The sequence below is a fragment of the Hemitrygon akajei genome, chromosome 5 (assembly GCF_048418815.1).
Source record: "Hemitrygon akajei chromosome 5, sHemAka1.3, whole genome shotgun sequence".
In the NCBI taxonomy this organism is placed as follows: Eukaryota; Metazoa; Chordata; class Chondrichthyes; order Myliobatiformes; family Dasyatidae; genus Hemitrygon; species Hemitrygon akajei.
This window is the reverse complement of record NC_133128.1, coordinates 85401029-85419258: the sequence shown is the minus strand read 5'-3', so window position 1 is coordinate 85419258 and position 18230 is coordinate 85401029. Positions and strand designations below refer to the sequence as shown.

General features: G+C 40.8%; 1 protein-coding gene across 1 annotated transcript in view; it reads left to right on the top strand.

The window, feature by feature from the left end:
- The window catches only part of rb1 (retinoblastoma 1), a 307448-nt gene that overhangs the window by 118570 nt on the left and 170648 nt on the right, over nucleotides 1–18230 (top strand). The window contains exon 17 of the mRNA XM_073045946.1: nucleotides 8327–8529. Coding sequence (XP_072902047.1) covers nucleotides 8327–8529 — 203 coding nt within the window. The remainder of the gene's footprint in view (nucleotides 1–8326; nucleotides 8530–18230) is intronic.

Genomic DNA, 18230 nt, shown 5'->3' with positions numbered 1-18230 from the left:
ATGGGTAAGGAGGATGAGTTTAGAGCCTGGATCAGTATGTGGAATCACACTGTTGTTACTACCACAGAGAGCTGGTTGCGTGAGGGAGAGGACTGGCAGATCAATGTATCAGGATTTTGTTGATTTAGGTGTGATAGAGAAAGGGGTAAAAGAGGTGGAGGGGTTGCATTGCTAATAAGGGAGAATATTACAGCAGTACTCAGAGAGGACACACTGGTGGGCTCATCCGTAGGCCATTTGAATGGAGCTCAGAAATAGGATTTGTACAATTATGTCCATGGGATTATACTATAGGCACTTCAGTAGCCACCAAGAAAACTGATATATAGACAGATTATGGAATAATATTGCTGAAATAACAGCGTTGTCATTGTGGGTGATGTTAACTTCCCCAGTACTGACTGGAACCTCTTTAATACTGGACCTAGTTTTGGGAAATAAGCCTGGCCAGGTGACAGACCTGATATTGGGTGAATGTTTTGATGGTAACGACCATGACTCATTATGTTTCAAGATAGTTACGGATAAAGATAAAATTGTATCTTGCGGAAGACTACTAAATTGTGGAGAAGGCAAATTATGAAAGGTCGAGACAGGAGTGAAGGGCTGTTGACTGAGAGTAGTTGCTGTTGGAGGAGTCCACATGTAACTTGCGAGTTATTCAAAGATTGCCTGATCCCGAGTTCTGGATCGGTATGTTCTTGTACGGGGTAAGGACAAGAATGGTAAGGTAGGGGAACCTTGGATGACTTAAAATATCCTAAATTTGGTCAGAAAGATAAAGGATGCATATGTAAGGTTTAGGAAGCTAAAATCAAATTGAATCTTGTGGAATATTAAGATGGTAAGGAAGTGGTCAGACAGGCAACTAGGAAGGCTAAAATGTGCCGTAAAATGTCCTAGGGAGCGGGGTCTTGTCTAATTCCATACCATTTTGTATGATGACAAAGAAAAGGGTAGCTCCATTCAAGGATTAAGGAGGGAATCTGTGCATGGAGTCAGAGCAAATGTCTAAGGTACTAAATGGGTACTTTAGTGAGGATAGTCAAAACATGCCAATGTCCTGCGATATTTTGAGATTAACGTGGAGGTAGTGCTTTGTCTTCTGAAAGGCATTAAGGTGTATCAGAGCCCAAAACCTGATGGCAATATCCCAGAATATTGAAAGAAGCAAGTGAGGAGATTGCTGGGGCTTTGACGACAACACAGGGAGTGTTATTCAAGAAGGGAACCATAGAACACTACAGCACAGTACAGGCCCTTCAGCCCTCCATGTTGTGCTGACCCATATAATCCTTAAAAAAAAGTACTAAACCCACACTACCCCATAACCCTCCATTTTTCTTTCATCCATGTGCCTGTCCAAGAGGCTCTTAAATATCCCTAATGTTTTAGCCTCCACCACCATCCCTGGCAAGTCATTCCAGGCACTCACAACCCTTGGTGTAAAAAAACTTACCTGATGTCTCCCCTAAACTTCCCTCCCTTAATTTTGTACATATGCCCTTTTGTGTTTGCTATTGGTGCCCTGGGAAACAAGTACTGACTGTCCACCCTATCTATGCCTCTCATAATCTTGTAGACCTCTATCAAGTCCCCTCTCATTCTTCTACGCTCCAAAGAGAAAAGTCCCAGCTCTGCTAACCTTGCTTCAAATGACTTGTTCTCCAATCCAGGCAACATCCTGGTAAATCTCCTCTGCACCCTCTCCATAGCTTCCACATCCTTCCTATAATGAGGTGACAAGCATTGAACACAATACTCTAAGTGCGGTCTCACCAGAGATTTGTAGAGTTGCAACATGACCTCTCTTGAACTCAATCCCCCTGTTAATGAAGCCTGGCATCCCATAGGCCTTCTTAACTACCCTAACAACCTGTGCAGCGACCTTGAGGGATGTATGGATTTGAAACCCAAGGACCCTTTGTTCATCCACACTCTTAAGTAACTGACCGTTAATCCTGTACTCAGTCTTCTGGTTTGTCCTTCCAAAATGCATCACCTCACACTTATCCGGATTGAACTCCATCTGCCATTTTTCTGCCCAACTCTGCAGCCTGTCTATATCCTCTTGCAACCTTCGACCACCTACAGCTTCATCTGCAACTCCTCCAATCTTCGTGTCATCCGCAAACTTACTCACCCATCTTTCTGCTTTGACATATTTGTCATTTATAAAAATCACAAATAGCAGGGGTCCCAGAACGGATCCTTTCAGCACTCCACTAATCACCGACCTCCAGGCAGAATACTTTCCTTCCACAAATACCCTCTGCTTTCTTCCTTTAAACCAATTTTTTATCCAAACAGTCAAGGTTCCACTGATCCCATGCCTCATGACTTTCCGGATGAGTCTCTCATGAGGGATCTTGTCAAATGCTTTGCTAAAGTCCAAGTAGACCACATCCACTGCCCTACCCTCATCAATTTCTTTTGTTACCTCTTCAAAAAACTTAATCAGGCTCATGAGGCATGATCTTCCCTTCACAAAGCCATGTTGACTATCCATGAGTAGACTGTACTTCTCCAAATGCTCGTAGATCCTATCTTTAAGAATCTTTTCCAGTAGTTTGCATACCACCGACGTAAGACTCACCAGTCTATAGTTCCCAGGTTTCTCCCTATTACCTTTTTTATACAAGGGAACTACATTTGCCATTCTCCAGTCCTCTGGCGCTTCCCCTGCGGCCAACGAGGATTCAAAGATCATAGCTAATGCTCCTGCGATCTCTTCTCTCAATTCCCACAACAACCTGGGTGTATCATATCCGGCCCTGGGGATTTATCAATCTTAATGTTTTTAAGAAGACCCAGCACTTCTTCCTTAATCTCCACATTGTCTAGTACACAGGCCCGCTCTACCTCGATCTCATCCTGATCAAGATCCTTTTCACTTGTGAATACTGAAGCAAAGTATTCATTTAGGATCTCCCCAACCTCCTCTGCCTCCAGGCACATGTTACCCTCTTTATCCTTTAGCAGTCCCACCTTCGTTCTCGTCATCCTCCTATTCTTCACATACGCATAGAACGCCTTGGGGTTCTCCTTAATCCTATATGCCAAAGCCTTCTCATGCCCCCTTCAAGCTCTCCTAAGTCCTTTCTTTAGCTCCTTCCTGGCTACCCTATATTTCTCATAAGCCCCTCCTACTTCCTGCTTCTTATATCTAACATAAGCTTCCTTTTTCCTCTTGACGAGTTGCTTTACATGTTTCATCAGCCACGGTCACCTTTTCCTACCATTTTTTCCTTGCCTCAGTGGGACAAACCTATCCTGAACCCAGCTCAAGTGCTCCCTAAACTTCTCCCACATTACTTCTGGGCATTCCCCTTTGAACATCTGTTTCCAATTTACTCTCGCTAGTTCCTGCCTCATCCCTTCATAGTTAGCCCTTCCCCAGTTAAGCACTTTACCATTTCGTCTGATTTTATCCCTTTCCATAGCTATGCTGAAGCTAAGGGAGTTGTGGTCACTCTCACCAAAATGCTCCCCCACCAAGAGGTCTGTCATCTGACTAGGTTCATTACCCAGAACTAGATCCAGTATAGCCTCTCCTCTCGTCAGCCAGTCCACATACTGTGTCAGGAATCCTTCTTGAACACACCTGACAAATTCAGCCCCATCTATCCCCCTTGCACTCAGGAGGTGCCAGTCAATATGAGGAAAGTTGAAATCACCCATAACTACTACCCTGTATTTCCTGCACCATTTTAAAATCTGCCTGCTTATCTGCTCCTCGGTGTCCTGAGGGCTATTTGGGGGCCTATAGACTACTCTCAGCACAATGATTGTTCCCTTCCTATTTCTGACTTCCACCCAGACTGACTCAGTGGACACTCCTTCTGCAGCGTCCTCCCTTTCTGTAGCCGTGATACTATCCTTGACCAGCAATGCCACTCCCCCCCCCTCTTTTCTACCTCCCATCCTGTTCCTTTTAAAACACCTGAACCCGGGGACCTGCCCTTCCTGCAACCAAGTTTCAGTAACGGCCACAACATCGTAGTTCCACGTACTAATCCATGCTCTAAGTTCATCCTCCTTGTTCTTAATACTCCTAGCATTGAAATAGACACATTTCAACCCCTTTAACTGGCTACCATTATGTCCTGTCCCCTGCCTGTCCTTCCTCATCAACTCAGAACTCTTAGCATCATGCCCTTGTTCTTCTAGCTTAATCCCTGCACTCACATTCCGATTCCCACCCCCCTGCCAAACTAGTTTAAACCCTCCCAACAGCTCTATCAAACCTGCCTGCCAGGATATTGGTCCCCCTGGGATTCAAGTGCAACCCGTCCTTTTTGTACAGGTCACACCCGCCCCAAAAAAGGTCCCAATGATCCAGAAATCTGAATCCCTGCCCCCGCTTCAATCCTCCACCTCATTCTATTCCTATTCTCACTGTCGCGTGGCACAGGCAGTAATCTCGAGATTACTACCTTTGAGGCCCTGCTTTTCAACTTCCTTCCTAACTCCCTGTAGTATTCTTCCAGGACCTCTTCCCTTTTCCTACTTATGTCATTGGTACCAATATGTACCATGACCCCTGGCTGTTCTCCCTCCCATTGTAGGATGTCTTGGACGCGATCAGAAACGTCCCAGACCCTGGCACCTGGGAGGCAAACTACCATCCGAGTTTCTTTCCTGCATCCACATAATCACCTGTCTGAACCCCTGACTATAGAGTCCCCTATCACTACTGTCTTCCTCTTCCCTTCCCTGCCCTTCTGAGCCACAGGGCCAGACTCTGTGCCAGAGGCACGGCCACTCTCGCTTCCCCCAGGTAGGCTGTCCCCCCCAATAGTACTCAAACAGGAGTACTTATTGTCAAGGGATACAGCCACAGGGGTACTCTCTGGTACCTGACTCTTCCCCTTCCCTCTCCTTACTGTGACCCATTTCTCTGTCCCGCATGGCCCCGGAGTGACCACCTGCCTGTAACTCCTCTCTATCACCTCCTCACTCTCCCTGACCAGACGAAGGTCATCGAGCTGCAGCTCCAGTTCCCTAACACGGCCCCTTAGGAGTTGCATCTCGATGCACCGGGTGCAGATGTGGCCGTCTGAGATGCCGGGAGACTCCAGGATCTCCCACATCTGACACCGACCACAGAAAACTGGCCTCACACACATACTACCTCCTTTTGCAATCAACAACTGCCTCACCTCGTCCTGTTACCACCGAAGCCCTTTCACTCTGCTGCCTCTCACTCCGCTGCCTGCTCCCAATGCTGCCCGCTGGATATGGCTGCCGTCTTTTTAAACTGTTCACGCTCAACTGGCTGATGTCACGCTCCTGCGCAGTCTGGCCTCTCTCTTCACCCGAGAACTCAAAATGTCTTCCCGCTGGAAATCCTTAGGTGCTCTCTCACTGCCTTCTTGTTCCAAATCTGAAATAAGGATAATCTAGGTAACTGTAGGCTATTGAGTCAATGGTTGGGAAGCTATTGAAGAGGATACTGAGAAATAGAATTTATGCACATTTGGAAAAGCCTGGCCTGCTTAGGGACAGGTGGCATGGATTTGTACAGGGTAGGTTACGACTGACTTCAGTTAGGTATTTTATGAGGTCCCTCATGGTAGATAATTCAGAAGATAAAAGGTGCATGGGATTCAGGGTGAATTGGAACTGGCTTGTCCATAGAAGCCAGAGAGTAGAGGTGAAAGGAAGGCCGTTATTTCAGTTAGAGGTCCATGACAAATGGTTTTCCTCAAGTTTTAGTGCTGGGACCTCTGTTTGTGATAAATATCATTGATTTGGATGACATTTAGATGGGTTGATGAGCAAGTGTGTGGATGACACTGAGATTGATGGAGTTGTAGAAAGTGGAAATGATTATCAAAGAATACAGCAAGATGTACAGTAGATCAGGTACAGATCTGGGCAGAGAAGTGACAGATAGAATCTAATCCAGGCAAGTGTGTGGTTTTGCACTTTGAGAGATCAAATGAAAGGAGAAAGTATGCAGTTAATGCTAATCGAAATCCCAAGAACTTTCTACAGGGGCACTATTGAGAGCATCCTGACCAGCTGCATCACTGCCTGGTATGGGAACTGTACCTCCCTTAATCCCAGGAATCTGCAGAGAGTGGTGCGGACAGCCCAGCACATCTGTAGTTGTGAACTTCCCATGATTCATGACATTTACAAAGACAGGTGTGTAAAAAGGGCCCAAAGGATCATTAGGGACACAAGTCGCCCCAATCACAATCTATTCCAGCTGCTACAATCAAGGAAATGATACTGCAGCATAAAAGTCAGGACCAACAGGCTTTAGGGCGGCTTCTTCCACAGGGCCATCAGACTGATTAACCTGTGCTAATATGAGTGTGTTTCTATGTTACTTTGAGTGTTCTATTTATTACAAATGATTATAAATTACTGTGATTGCACATTGCACATTTAGACGGAGACATAACATAAAGATTTTTACTCCTCATGTATGTGTAGGATGTAAGAAATAAAGTCAATTCAATTAAGTAATGGTAAACATTAATGCATTGAGGCACAGAGTGATCTTGGAGTCCAGGTCCATAGCTCATTGGAAGTGGCTGCACAGGTGGACAAGGTGGTAAAGAAGGTTTACCCTCCTTTATTGGCAGGAGTGTTGAGTCCTGTTGCTACTACAGTATATAAAACTTCAGTCAAACTGCACTTGAAGAATTGTGTGCTGTTCTGTTTATCCCATTATAGGAACGATATGGAGACTGGAAAGGGTGCAGTAAAGGTTTAGAAGTGTCAAGTACCAGAAGACATAATTTTAATGTTAGAAGAGGGAGGTTTAAAGGCAATGTGAGGGGCAAGTTTTTACGTCGAGTGGCAGATGCCTGGAATGGGTTACCAGGTGTAGCAGGCAGTTTTATGGAATTTAAAAGGCTTTTAGGTAGATTCATAAATATGAGGGGAATGGACAGATATGGATGATACACAGGAGGAGTACATTTAGTTTAAATTGGCATCATGTTCAGCACAATATCATGAGTCGAATAGCCTGTCCAGTGCTGTACTATTCTGTTACTTTCAGTGGGGCTTATTTATAAGCATTGGAATAATAGTACATATTTAGTAAATATGCTTTAACATTAGTTGAAGGACTGTAGTTTTTTGTTTAATTAGTATAATTTGCCGATTCATTTTTCCACAGGGATTTAATTTATCAACAAATGATGCAATTTCAATCCTGTATTATAAGAAACAATTTAAACAATTGCTTTATGGGCCAGTGAGTGTAAAATGTCATTAATATAGAACCTGAAAATGGAAATCTTGACCTTGCATTCCTATTCAAATGACATTAATGGATTTATGTTTCTTGGATGGGTAGTTTCTCATTTTGCACAACTTAGACGGGTTAAATCAGTGTTACAGTATACAGAGGAGACCCAGCACTGAGAAAATTAATATTTGCTGGGAATGTTATTGAGATGTAAACCAAAGCCATAACTCCAAATGACCATTGGCCATCACATTAATTTCCTGGAAGTTGTTTTATCTTAGTACCATAAAGCAATACATTGGTTGAGTGAGGATTGGTATTTTAAAATGCAATGGAGCATTTTATCATGAAGGGTTTGGAAAAGTACCTGTTTCTGCTAAAGTAGATCCCAGAACGTTAACTAGAACTTAAAATTGTAAGCAACTGTTCCTCTCCAGTGTAAATGATTTGGAATTTCCACAAAATTATGCTCCACTGCTGGATTCCTGCAGTGGAAAGTCGTCTTTGAATAACTGATGATGACTTATCAGCAGGTTTGAGACATTTGTGTTTTAACATAGGTGGAAATCTCAAACTTGCCAGTATTCACCTAGAGAAATGCTCACTTTTCTCTGCAGAACTACCAGGATTTCTTCACATTAACTTGTTTGAGTCTCCAAAAAGCTAGATTAACAAATCTACTCATGTTTACTTATTCACTTAATGTGATTTCCTACATCATACTTAGTCCTGGAAACATGGATGTGTTATGATGCCTCAAAATGGGAAGCTCTTCCATTTTGACTTATTCCAAGTTGCTGGTAGAGTTTCTTATCATGATTTCATGAATGACTTTGGAATATTTGTGTACATTGAAGTTAAATAAATGAAGAATTCAGATAATTTAGTTTGTTCTTTAGTTTTTGTTCAATGGCAGTTTGTCCTCTCAATCCTGTTTTTTAAAACATTTCAAGCAGCAGTATCAAAGCTGTCAAGTTCTATATGGATGATAACTTATTGTTTAAGGGGGAGTTAAAGCATATTTGAAGAGTACCAATAATATAGAAAGTAAATAACATAGCTTGCATATTCATGGAATTACTGGATGTAGAATGTTTTAAAATTTGTTTTTAGGGAACATGTCATTGAAGAGCAACATTCAAGCAGAGACTGATCTCTCTTTTCCCTGGATCCTTCGAGTATTTGATATAAAGGCTTATGAATTTTACAAGGTTATTGAGAGCTTCATTAAAGCAGAACCCAATCTAACGCGAGAAATGATCAAGCATGTGGAAAGGTGTGAACACAGGATCATGGAATCTATTGCTTGGCAGTCAGTAAGTATTTTTCCCCATTTGCAGATGATGATACTTGCTCATGAGGTTACATGAAAGTGTTACTTGATGTTTTTTTTGGATCTGTTGTTGTTGAAAATTGTGAGCACTGTTTGCTGTTAAATATCTAGCAGTCCGAAAGTCATATATACAATTGTTTATCTATAGAACAGAGGGTTTAAAAATGAGATTCACAAGCTGGATGTTAACTGCAATTAGGAGCTAAGTACTAGTAAACTTGGGATAAAATGCCAAAAAAAAGGCAAATGCTGAAGATTGAAATTAAAACAGAAATTGTTAAAAATACTCAACAGATCTGATGGAGCATAACAGTTAATGTTCCATATCTGTGTCCTTGCTTCAGAACATGAGGAGTTAAGTGCTAAAATTATAAACTGTGGAATGCAAAACTTACCTTTAATTTGGATTCATTCAGTTGGTAAAATGAAGAAAAATATTGACTTTATTTTTAGTTGCTCTCTGACATGCAGAAGTTCATTGCCTTGTTTGAGTCTGCAATAAGTTAGATTGAGATAGCCATCTGTTGCTTTATTTATTTGCTTGATGTGTCTATGCTCTTTCCTCATGCTCATAGGTACAGGTTAGTGGCATTTGTCCTTGTGCACAAGTATGTGTATATAGGGCTGTCTTAGTAGAAGCAGCAGCTTTGTACATTACAAATAAACCAAGTACTGGTAGCCAAATTTTGAGGGTGAGTGAATTTGAAGTTTGTAACTGAATTCACATTGCGCTAAATAACAAAATAGCTAATTTCAAAAGAATGCAGTTTGTTCATCCTATTCTGATAGGATATATATTTAGGCAGTATACTGTCTGGAAAAAGAAATCAAAACGTTTAATGGCTATCAGTTTTATTTTAAACTGCTGGTGTGATTGACTACTTAATTTTTGATGCCACTGCTTCCATTATTTTGATATGTGACTTGAGCACATTCAGCCCAGTTTTGATCATTATTCTGTCCTATTCTAAACTATAGTGCTGCCTACTACAATATTTTCATCTTTGTAATAACATTTTGTGTACAAGACAAAAATATTTGCTGGTTGAAAATAGACCATGTTTTGTTTGGTTTGCCTTTATTACCTTAATTGCATGTTTTCCTACCTCAGTAACTCAGTAACTGTAAACAAACTGTTAAGTTAGTTTGTCCATGACAAAGCAAACTACCATATGTACAAAGTATCTTACAACATGTTCACAAGCTCTCATTGTATCTCAATGCCATGGTGATCAATGGCAAATTAATTACTGAGTCTTAGGCTGGTCAATAATATATTAATGGAAAGAAGTCAGCAGTAGGAAGACAGGCTAGTTCTTTCTTCTGCAGCCAAGGAACATATTCCATGAAATGACATTACTTATTAGCAATTCAACGTTTGTTCAAACTTTTAAGTCATTTTTATCAACTGCACCAAAGGGCTAAATTTCCAGGGAATGTCTAATGCAACTTATACCATTGCTTTGATTAGTTCAAAGTGAAACTAATAGGTGTTATTATTAGAAGTTATTTTTTGAAATAAGTATGTTTATGGTTACCTATTTAACAAACTTGATTACTTTGCATAAAGGAAGATTTTTATAATGTTTTAAAAAGTCCACAATATTAGCACATACTACAGGCATTCTACTGAACAGATCATTGATTGTATCTAAGCTTCCTGTTTCACCAGTAACTCTGTTAATAAAACTTTCCTTTCCTTTATTTACTATTTAGTTTTCATTTAAATACACCCATTCTAGGAAATTATAGGAAAGATGTCAACAAGTTAGAGAAAGTACAGAGGAGATTTACTAGAATGTTACCTGGGTTTCAGCACCTAAGTTACAGAGAAAGGTTGAACAAATTAGGTCTTTATTCTTTGGAGCATAGAAGGTTGAGGGGGGACTTGATAGAGGTATTTAAAATTATGAGGGGGATAGATAGAGTTGACGTGGATAGGCTTTTTCCATTGCGAGTAGGGGAGATTCAAACAAGAGGACATGAGAGTTAAGTGGCAAAAGTTTAGGGGGTAACAGGAGGGGGAACTTCTTTACTCGGAGAGTGGTAGCTGTGTGGAACGAGCTTCCAGTAGAGGTGGTAGAGGCAGGTTTGATTTTGTCATTTAAAAAAAAAATTGGATAGGTAGATGGACAGGAAAGGAATGGAGGGTTATGGGCTGAGTGCAGGTCAGTGGGACTAGGTGAGAGTAAGCGTTCGGCTCAGACTAGAAGGGCCAAGATGGCCTGTTTCTGTGCTGTCATTGTTATATGTTTATATGGTTATATTCTTTTTATCTCAACCATTCCATTGGTAATAAGTTTCACATTCTCTTCACTACTGGGTAAGGACGTTTCTTCTGAATTTTCTAATTTTATTGTGTGCTGATACGGTGGATAGAGCTGCTGCAAAGCCTCATTGACCTTGGTTCACATAAGTGGAGAACGGGATTCACATGAACATTCCTAGAGCCAGTAGACTGAACAGCTTCCTCTGTCAAAGTTCTTTTTACGCAGACTGTGGTAGGTGCATGGAACTGCTGCCGGGTGGTTGTAGAGGAAGATGGATTAGGAACATTTAAGACACTCTTCGGGACATGACTGAAAGAAAATGGAGGGTTATGTGGGAGGGAAGGGTTCGATCAATCTTGGACTTGGTTAAAGGGCTGGCACAACATCGTGGGCTGAAGAGCCTGTACTGCTGTATGCTCTATAACCTGCCTGTATTTTTAGTTTTATCTTTAACTGCCCTTTTGTTGTTCCTATAGTTAGACAATGAATGTTCACAGTGCAGATCAAGTACTTAACAGATGGAGATTGTATAGAGTTACCATATTTATATCATAGATTCTGAATGACCCTATTTTAATAGTAACCTTATGAGCCTTTGAAATTTGATACAATCTATTAGTTAGTCACTTTTATGCACAAATTTACTGTTGTCTCTATTTATTAAACTCCAAAACATTATTTCTCATTTTTTTAAAGATGTGTTTATCTTCTTGCACCATTTCTCCATCTGCCACTAACCCCAAGCATCAGTCTGCTCCCACTCTTTGTTGATTAATAGATTTTTGGTTATTGATTGTGTCCTCAGATCATGTTTACTTTTAAGAATGCTCTACTGTAGAACCTTACAAATGCTAAGTACAAAATGGTAACCGTTGACACCTGCCTTTTAAGAACGGACCAACAAAGATAAGGGATCGGGACAGATTAAATGATGAAGAGATTTAAACATGTTCAAGGAAATTTTAAACTGTTTCTTTTGACTTTTTTGTGAAGGTTTAGCTAAAATAAATCTTAATAGCTCCGTCATGAGCACTGGCCTCCCCAGCATCAAGAACTTCTTCAAAAATACACCTTCGATTATTAAGGACTCCTATCACCCAGGATATGCTTTCTTCTCATTGCTCCCATCAAGGAGCCTGAAGACGCTCTTAACATTTCAGGAATAGTATCTTCCCATCCGCCATCATATTTCTGAATGGACAACGGATCCATGAACATTACCTCACTATCTATTTCCTCGCTTTTTGCACTACCTACTTATTTCAAATTTTTAATATATACTTATTGTAATATATATAGTTTTAAAAATTATTAGTATTGCATTGTACTGTTGCAGCAAACAACAACTTTCATGACATAGGCCAGTGATATTAAATGTGATTCTGATTCTGGGAAAAAAACAGTTCTACACAATCAAACCCACATTAGGTTCAAAGATGAGGGCAGTTTCCTTCACCTTGTCTCCAACCACAGTTAAAAGCTGATGACTAAGTCAGATTCAGTAGACCATTAATGGGTTTGTAAGTCAACAATTCCAGAACGAACCAAGGCCAATAAATATGGAAGTGGACTGTAGTGTAGTGTCTGACTCCATGTTTATCCTTTTGCATGGAATTATTTCTGAATCCTATTGTGTTGGTTTGACACCAAGGGCATTCAAAGACATTTAAACAACATACACAAAATGCTGGAGAAACTCAGCAGGCCAGGCAGCGTCTATGGGAAAAAAAGTAAACAGTCGATGTTTCTGACCGAGACCCTTCATCAGTCTGAAATGTCGACTGTTAACTCTTTTCCATAGATGCTGCCTGGCCTGCTGGGTTCCTCCAGCATTTTGTGTGGGTTGCTTGGATTCCAAGCATTTGCGAACTTTTTCATCTAAGGGCATTAAAAAGTCATTTGCACGTTCTCCCATTTTGTACTTATTTTTACCGTTGTATTCTGCTTACTCTGTGAGCTTCATGCTAACAAGGAATTTCATTGCACTCTGCTGTATATGACAGACATATAATCTATCTCATCAGAACCCAGTTCATTATCACTTGCATAAGTTACAAAAATAAATGAATAGTGTAAAGGATGAATACTGAGGTAGAGTTCATGAGTTTAAACTGATGGCAGAGGGGAAGGTGCTGCTTCTAAGATGATGACTGTGGGTCTTCGTGCTTCTGTATTACCAGCTTGATGACAGTAGTACAAAGGGTGTATGTTTGGGATGGTGAGAATAAAATATTAGAAGACATACAGCACCAGTTGGAATTAAAATACTTAAGCAACCTGTATAAGTCTCCTTCATTGCGGGTTTGTGCACCAGAAATATAGGTCTGTTTTGATATGATTCTCAACATTTTATGCAATTTATAGTTTGCTTCTTGAGTACCTTTGTTTAAGCAGAAGTTTAAATATTATGCACTGTTATATTCTAGCAGAGACTTGTTCTATTGTCAAAAATGAATGCATTTAATCTGTAACCTTTGATTATTAACTCAGTTTTTCTACACAATTCATTTATTCCTTTAGACTTCAAAGCAGATGAAGTGCTTGATATTTTGATTACAGAGAACACAAAACAAGTAGCAGACATCTTATTTTTAAATCTAATCAGTCATTCCCCCAATTGTACAGAGTTCCTGACATTGTTATAATTTGTATTCAAACATGGATAATTTTGTATTTCTACTTGACCTTCCCTGTCCTCTATTTTTATTTCTTTTGGTTCTTTTGTTGCTATTTTAATAATTCATTTATGATTTTCAGATGTTGTTGCAGTATGTTGTTGCCAAGATATTTGTGAAATTCAAAAAGACATTTAACTTAAAAAAAACAACTGTGCTTTAGGTGTCTGGCAGAACAACAGGATGACATGCTATATTGTGGGCTACAACATCTGTGTTTGAATCCTGCTCTGAGCTACATTTACCCTCTGTTTCCTGTTGAGGAGCCGTTAATGTCAAAAAGGTCAGCAAGCACAATGGTGAATTGAGGAGTAAGGGTTGGGAAGCCATTGTTCCCATCCAGCATTTTTTTAGTGTTATGACTTGTAATACCTGTAATGACTCATCAGAGAGTAAAAAGAAATTTTGTGGTTTTACATATTTTAGAAATGGGGGAAGACAGAAGCTGTACAAAGCTATTTCCATTCACTTCATACAAAATGCTGGTGGAACGCAGCAGGCCAGGCAGCATCTATAGGAAGAAGCACTGTCGATGTTTTGGGCCGAAACCCTTCATCAGGACTAACTGAAATAAAAGATAGTAAGAGATTTGAAAATAGGAGGAGGAGGGGGAAATCCAAAATGATAGAAGACCGGAGGGGGTGGGGTGAAGCCAAGAGCTGGAAAGGTGATTGGCAAAAGGGATACAGAGCTGGAGAAGGGAAAGGCCTAGGCTCCGGGTCCAACGTATAATTCTCCATAACTTCCGCCACCTCCAACGGGATCCCACCACCAAGCACATCTTTCCTCCCCCCCCCTTCTGATTTCCGCAGGGATCGCTCCCTACGCGACTCCCTTGTCCAATCGTATCCCCCATCCCTTCCCACCGATCTCCCTCCTGGCACTTATCCTTGTAGGCGGAACAAGTGCTATACCTGCCCTTACACTTCCTCCCTCACCACCATTCAGGGCCCCAGACAGTCCTTCCAGGTGAGAGGACACTTCACCTGTGAGTCGGCAGGCATGGTATACTGTGTCTGGTGCTCCTGGTGTGGCCTTTTATATATTGGTGAGACCCGACACAGACTGGAAGACCGTTTCGCTGAACACCTACACTCTGTCCACTAGAGAAAGCAGGATCTCCCAGTGGCCACACATTTTAATTCTACGTCCCATTCCCATTCTGTTATGTCTATCCATGGCCTCCTCTACTGTCAAGATGAAGCCACACTCAGGTTGGAGGACTAACACCTTATATACCATTTGGGTAGCCTCCGACCTGATGGCACGAACATTGACTTCTCTAACTTCTGTTAATGCCCCTCCTATTTAATCCCCCCCCCTTTTTCTCTCTCTCTCTGCCCATCACTCTTTGCCTGTTCTCCATCTCCCTTTGGTGCTCCCCTCCCCCGTTCTTTCTCCCAAGGCCCCCTGTCCCATGATCCTTTCCCTTCTCCAGCTCTGTATCCCTTTTGCCAATCACCTTTCCAGCTCTTAGCTTCACCCCACCCCCTCCCATCTTCTCCAATCATTTTGGATTTCCCCCTCCCCCTCCCACTTTCAAATCTCTTACTATCTTTCCTTTCAGTTAGTCCTGACGAAGGGTCTCGGCCCGAAACGTTGACAGTGCTTCTCCCTATAGATGCTGCCTGGCCTGCTGCATTCCACCAGCATTTTGTGTGTGTGTTGCTTGAATTTCCAGCATCTGCAGATTTCCTCATGTTTCCATTCACTTCATATTGTGTTCAGTCCACATTTCTCCACTACTAAATCAATATTTATTCATTCAAAGTGACGAAAGATATAATATGGCTTTAAGTGGATTAATGGTTAAACCCATTTCATTTGTGGTTTTGTTCTCTCAAATGACAAAAAAGAGTCCAAATATATATTTTTGTATCATTAGCTTTTTCATACATAATGTTGTGTAGTCGTTTGCATGAATAAAGTTCTTAATAAATGATATTGAGTTACCCAGACTGTTCCTGTGCATTAATCTGAATTTCTTCTTTGAGGATAGATTTTTGCAAAATTGCTTTGAATTAAGGCCACTTTAATGTTTTAATTTGGATTCTAGAAATTTGCCATCTTACAGTCTAACGTAATGTAGTTGGTACTCAGTTTTCTAAGACCTATGATCGACTCTTAGAAGCAAATAAAATTGGGTTAGCTGAGTTCTACAGGAGTGAAAAAAATAGCATTGACAAAGTTGTATGTAGGCATTGGCTTACTGATACTAACCAAAGGCAAATTTGAAGTTAGGATAACAGCAGCCTATCTACCAGCTGCTGAAGATATTTGTGAATTCAGTACAGCTAAACCCAGCTGCAGTTGACAACTGATGTTTGAATTACTGGCTCATTTTCCACAGGTTACACTCGTGAAGCTCTTTTGTTTTCACTCATTGGCCACCTTATTAGATACAACTATAAACCTGTGCATTTTTCTAACTATCTAATCAGCCAATCGTGTGACAGCAGCTTAATATATAAAAGCATGCAGACATGATCAGGAGTTTCAATTGTTCAGTTCAATTATCAGAATGGGGGAGAAATGTGATTGGTGTGACTTTGACCATGGAGTAATTGTTGGTGCTAGACCCGGTGGTTTGGGTATCTCAGAAAATTGCTGATCTCCTGGGATTTTGCGTGCAACTGTCTCTAAAGTTTACAGAGAATATCCTGAGAAACAAAAAAAGCTTCCAGTGAGCGGCAGTTCTGTGGACGAAAAGGCCTTGCTAATAACAGAGATCAGAGGAGAACGGCCAGACTGGTTCAATCTGACAAGAAGGCGACAGTAACTCAAGCAACCACACATTACAACAGTGATGTGCAGGAGAGCATTTCTGAACATATTGAATCTTGAAGTGGATGGGCTACAGCAGCAGAAGACCATGAGCAGTCACTCAGTGGCTACTTATTTGGTACTGGAGGTACATAATAAAGTGGCCATTGGGTGTATATTGAACATGGGTGGACATCACTGAATCCTATCTAGGCCTCATATGGAGCCAGTGATCATTAATGGAGAATGTGTGGAGCAGGTTAAGACCTACAAGTATCTGGGAGTACAGTTAGACGAGAAGCTAGACTGGACTGCCAACACAGATGCCTTGTGCAGGAAGGCACAGAGTCGACTGTACTTCCTTAGAAGGTTGGCGTCATTCAATGTCTGTAGTGAGATGCTGAAGATGTTCTATAGGTCAGTTGTGGAGAGCGCCCTCTTCTTTGTGGTGGCGTGTTGGGGAGGAAGCATTAAGAAGAGGGACGCCTCACGTCTTAATAAGCTGGTAAGGAAGGCGGGCTCTGTCGTGGGCAAAGTACTGGAGAGTTTAACATCGGTAGCTGAGCGAAGGGCGCTGAGTAGGCTACGGTCAATTATGGAAAACTCTGAACATCCTCTACATAGCACCATCCAGAGACAGAGAAGCAGTTTCAGCGACAGGTTACTATCGATGCAATGCTCCTCAGACAGGATGAGGAGGTCAATACTCCCCAATGCCATTAGGCTTTACAATTCAACCGCCAGGACTTAAGAACTTTTTAAAAGCTATTATTAATGCTTTTTGAGATAGTGATTTAGATGCATATCATATTTTTTACTGAGCTAAGTATTGTATGTAATTAGTTTTGCTACAACAAGTGTATGGGACATTGGAAAAAAAGTTGAATTTCCCCATGGGGATGAATAAAGTATCTATCTATCTATCTATCTGCTTCTGTGCATGTGCTTACATGCACATTGCAGTTAGAGAGCATATGGATCTTCAGTTTATCCTGCAAGTTCATGCAGAATTTCATGATAAGCTAATGAGGTCATTGTTAAAGGTTGAGATTTTTTTGAATAACTTGCATGCTGAGCAGAATGCTACTGATTTTACAATGTACACCTAAATAACCACTTACCAGATTCATGACAAAGAGCAGCATTTGAAATTGTTATTACTATTTCCACATCAACAAACTATGTACCACATGATTTGACCAGATAAGCTTGCAAACTAACAGGGAAAAGTGAATTTTCTGAAATAATGTGCAACCTCTTATGCCAGGATTTTTCTAAAAATAGATGAAAGTCTGATGTTTTTAGATAAGAATATGCATCATTATACATCTTGTTCTCAGCGTAACACTGTCGTTATTTTTTATTAATGTTTCCAATATCGAACGATGTATAAGTGTATTGCATTGATTATTGCATTCATTCGTAAGATAGAGTGAACAGTGCCAAATAAACATATCAAGTATAAGACATGGTGAATACTGGAGTGATTCATGTATATAATATTTTGAAAAAGGTCGTCAAAGTTGAGTTTATTGCTGTATGCATAAGTACATGCCTCGGCAGATGCAATGAAAAACTTTGATGCAACAGCATCATAGGCACATAGCATCAGATAAGCAACATTGATTAATCATAAATTATACACAAATTTTGTTTACAAGAAAACAATTAGAACATAAAAACCAAAGTCTACTTTTGTGCAGAGTGATCAAATTGATCAGTAGTGTTGCTAAACTGTTGTGATGAGAGTCTTGTGTTTGGCTTGTAAACCAAATAGTTGAAGGGATGTAGCTGTTATTGAACACAGTGGTTTGGGACTTGAGGCTTTTGTACCTCCTGACTAATGGTAGATGTGAGCTGATGGCATGGCCTGGATGGTGGGGATCTTTGATTTCTTGAGGTAATTCTCTTGTAGATGCTGCCAAAGGTGGGGATGGATGTGCCCATGATGTATTGGACAGAGTCCATTACTCTGC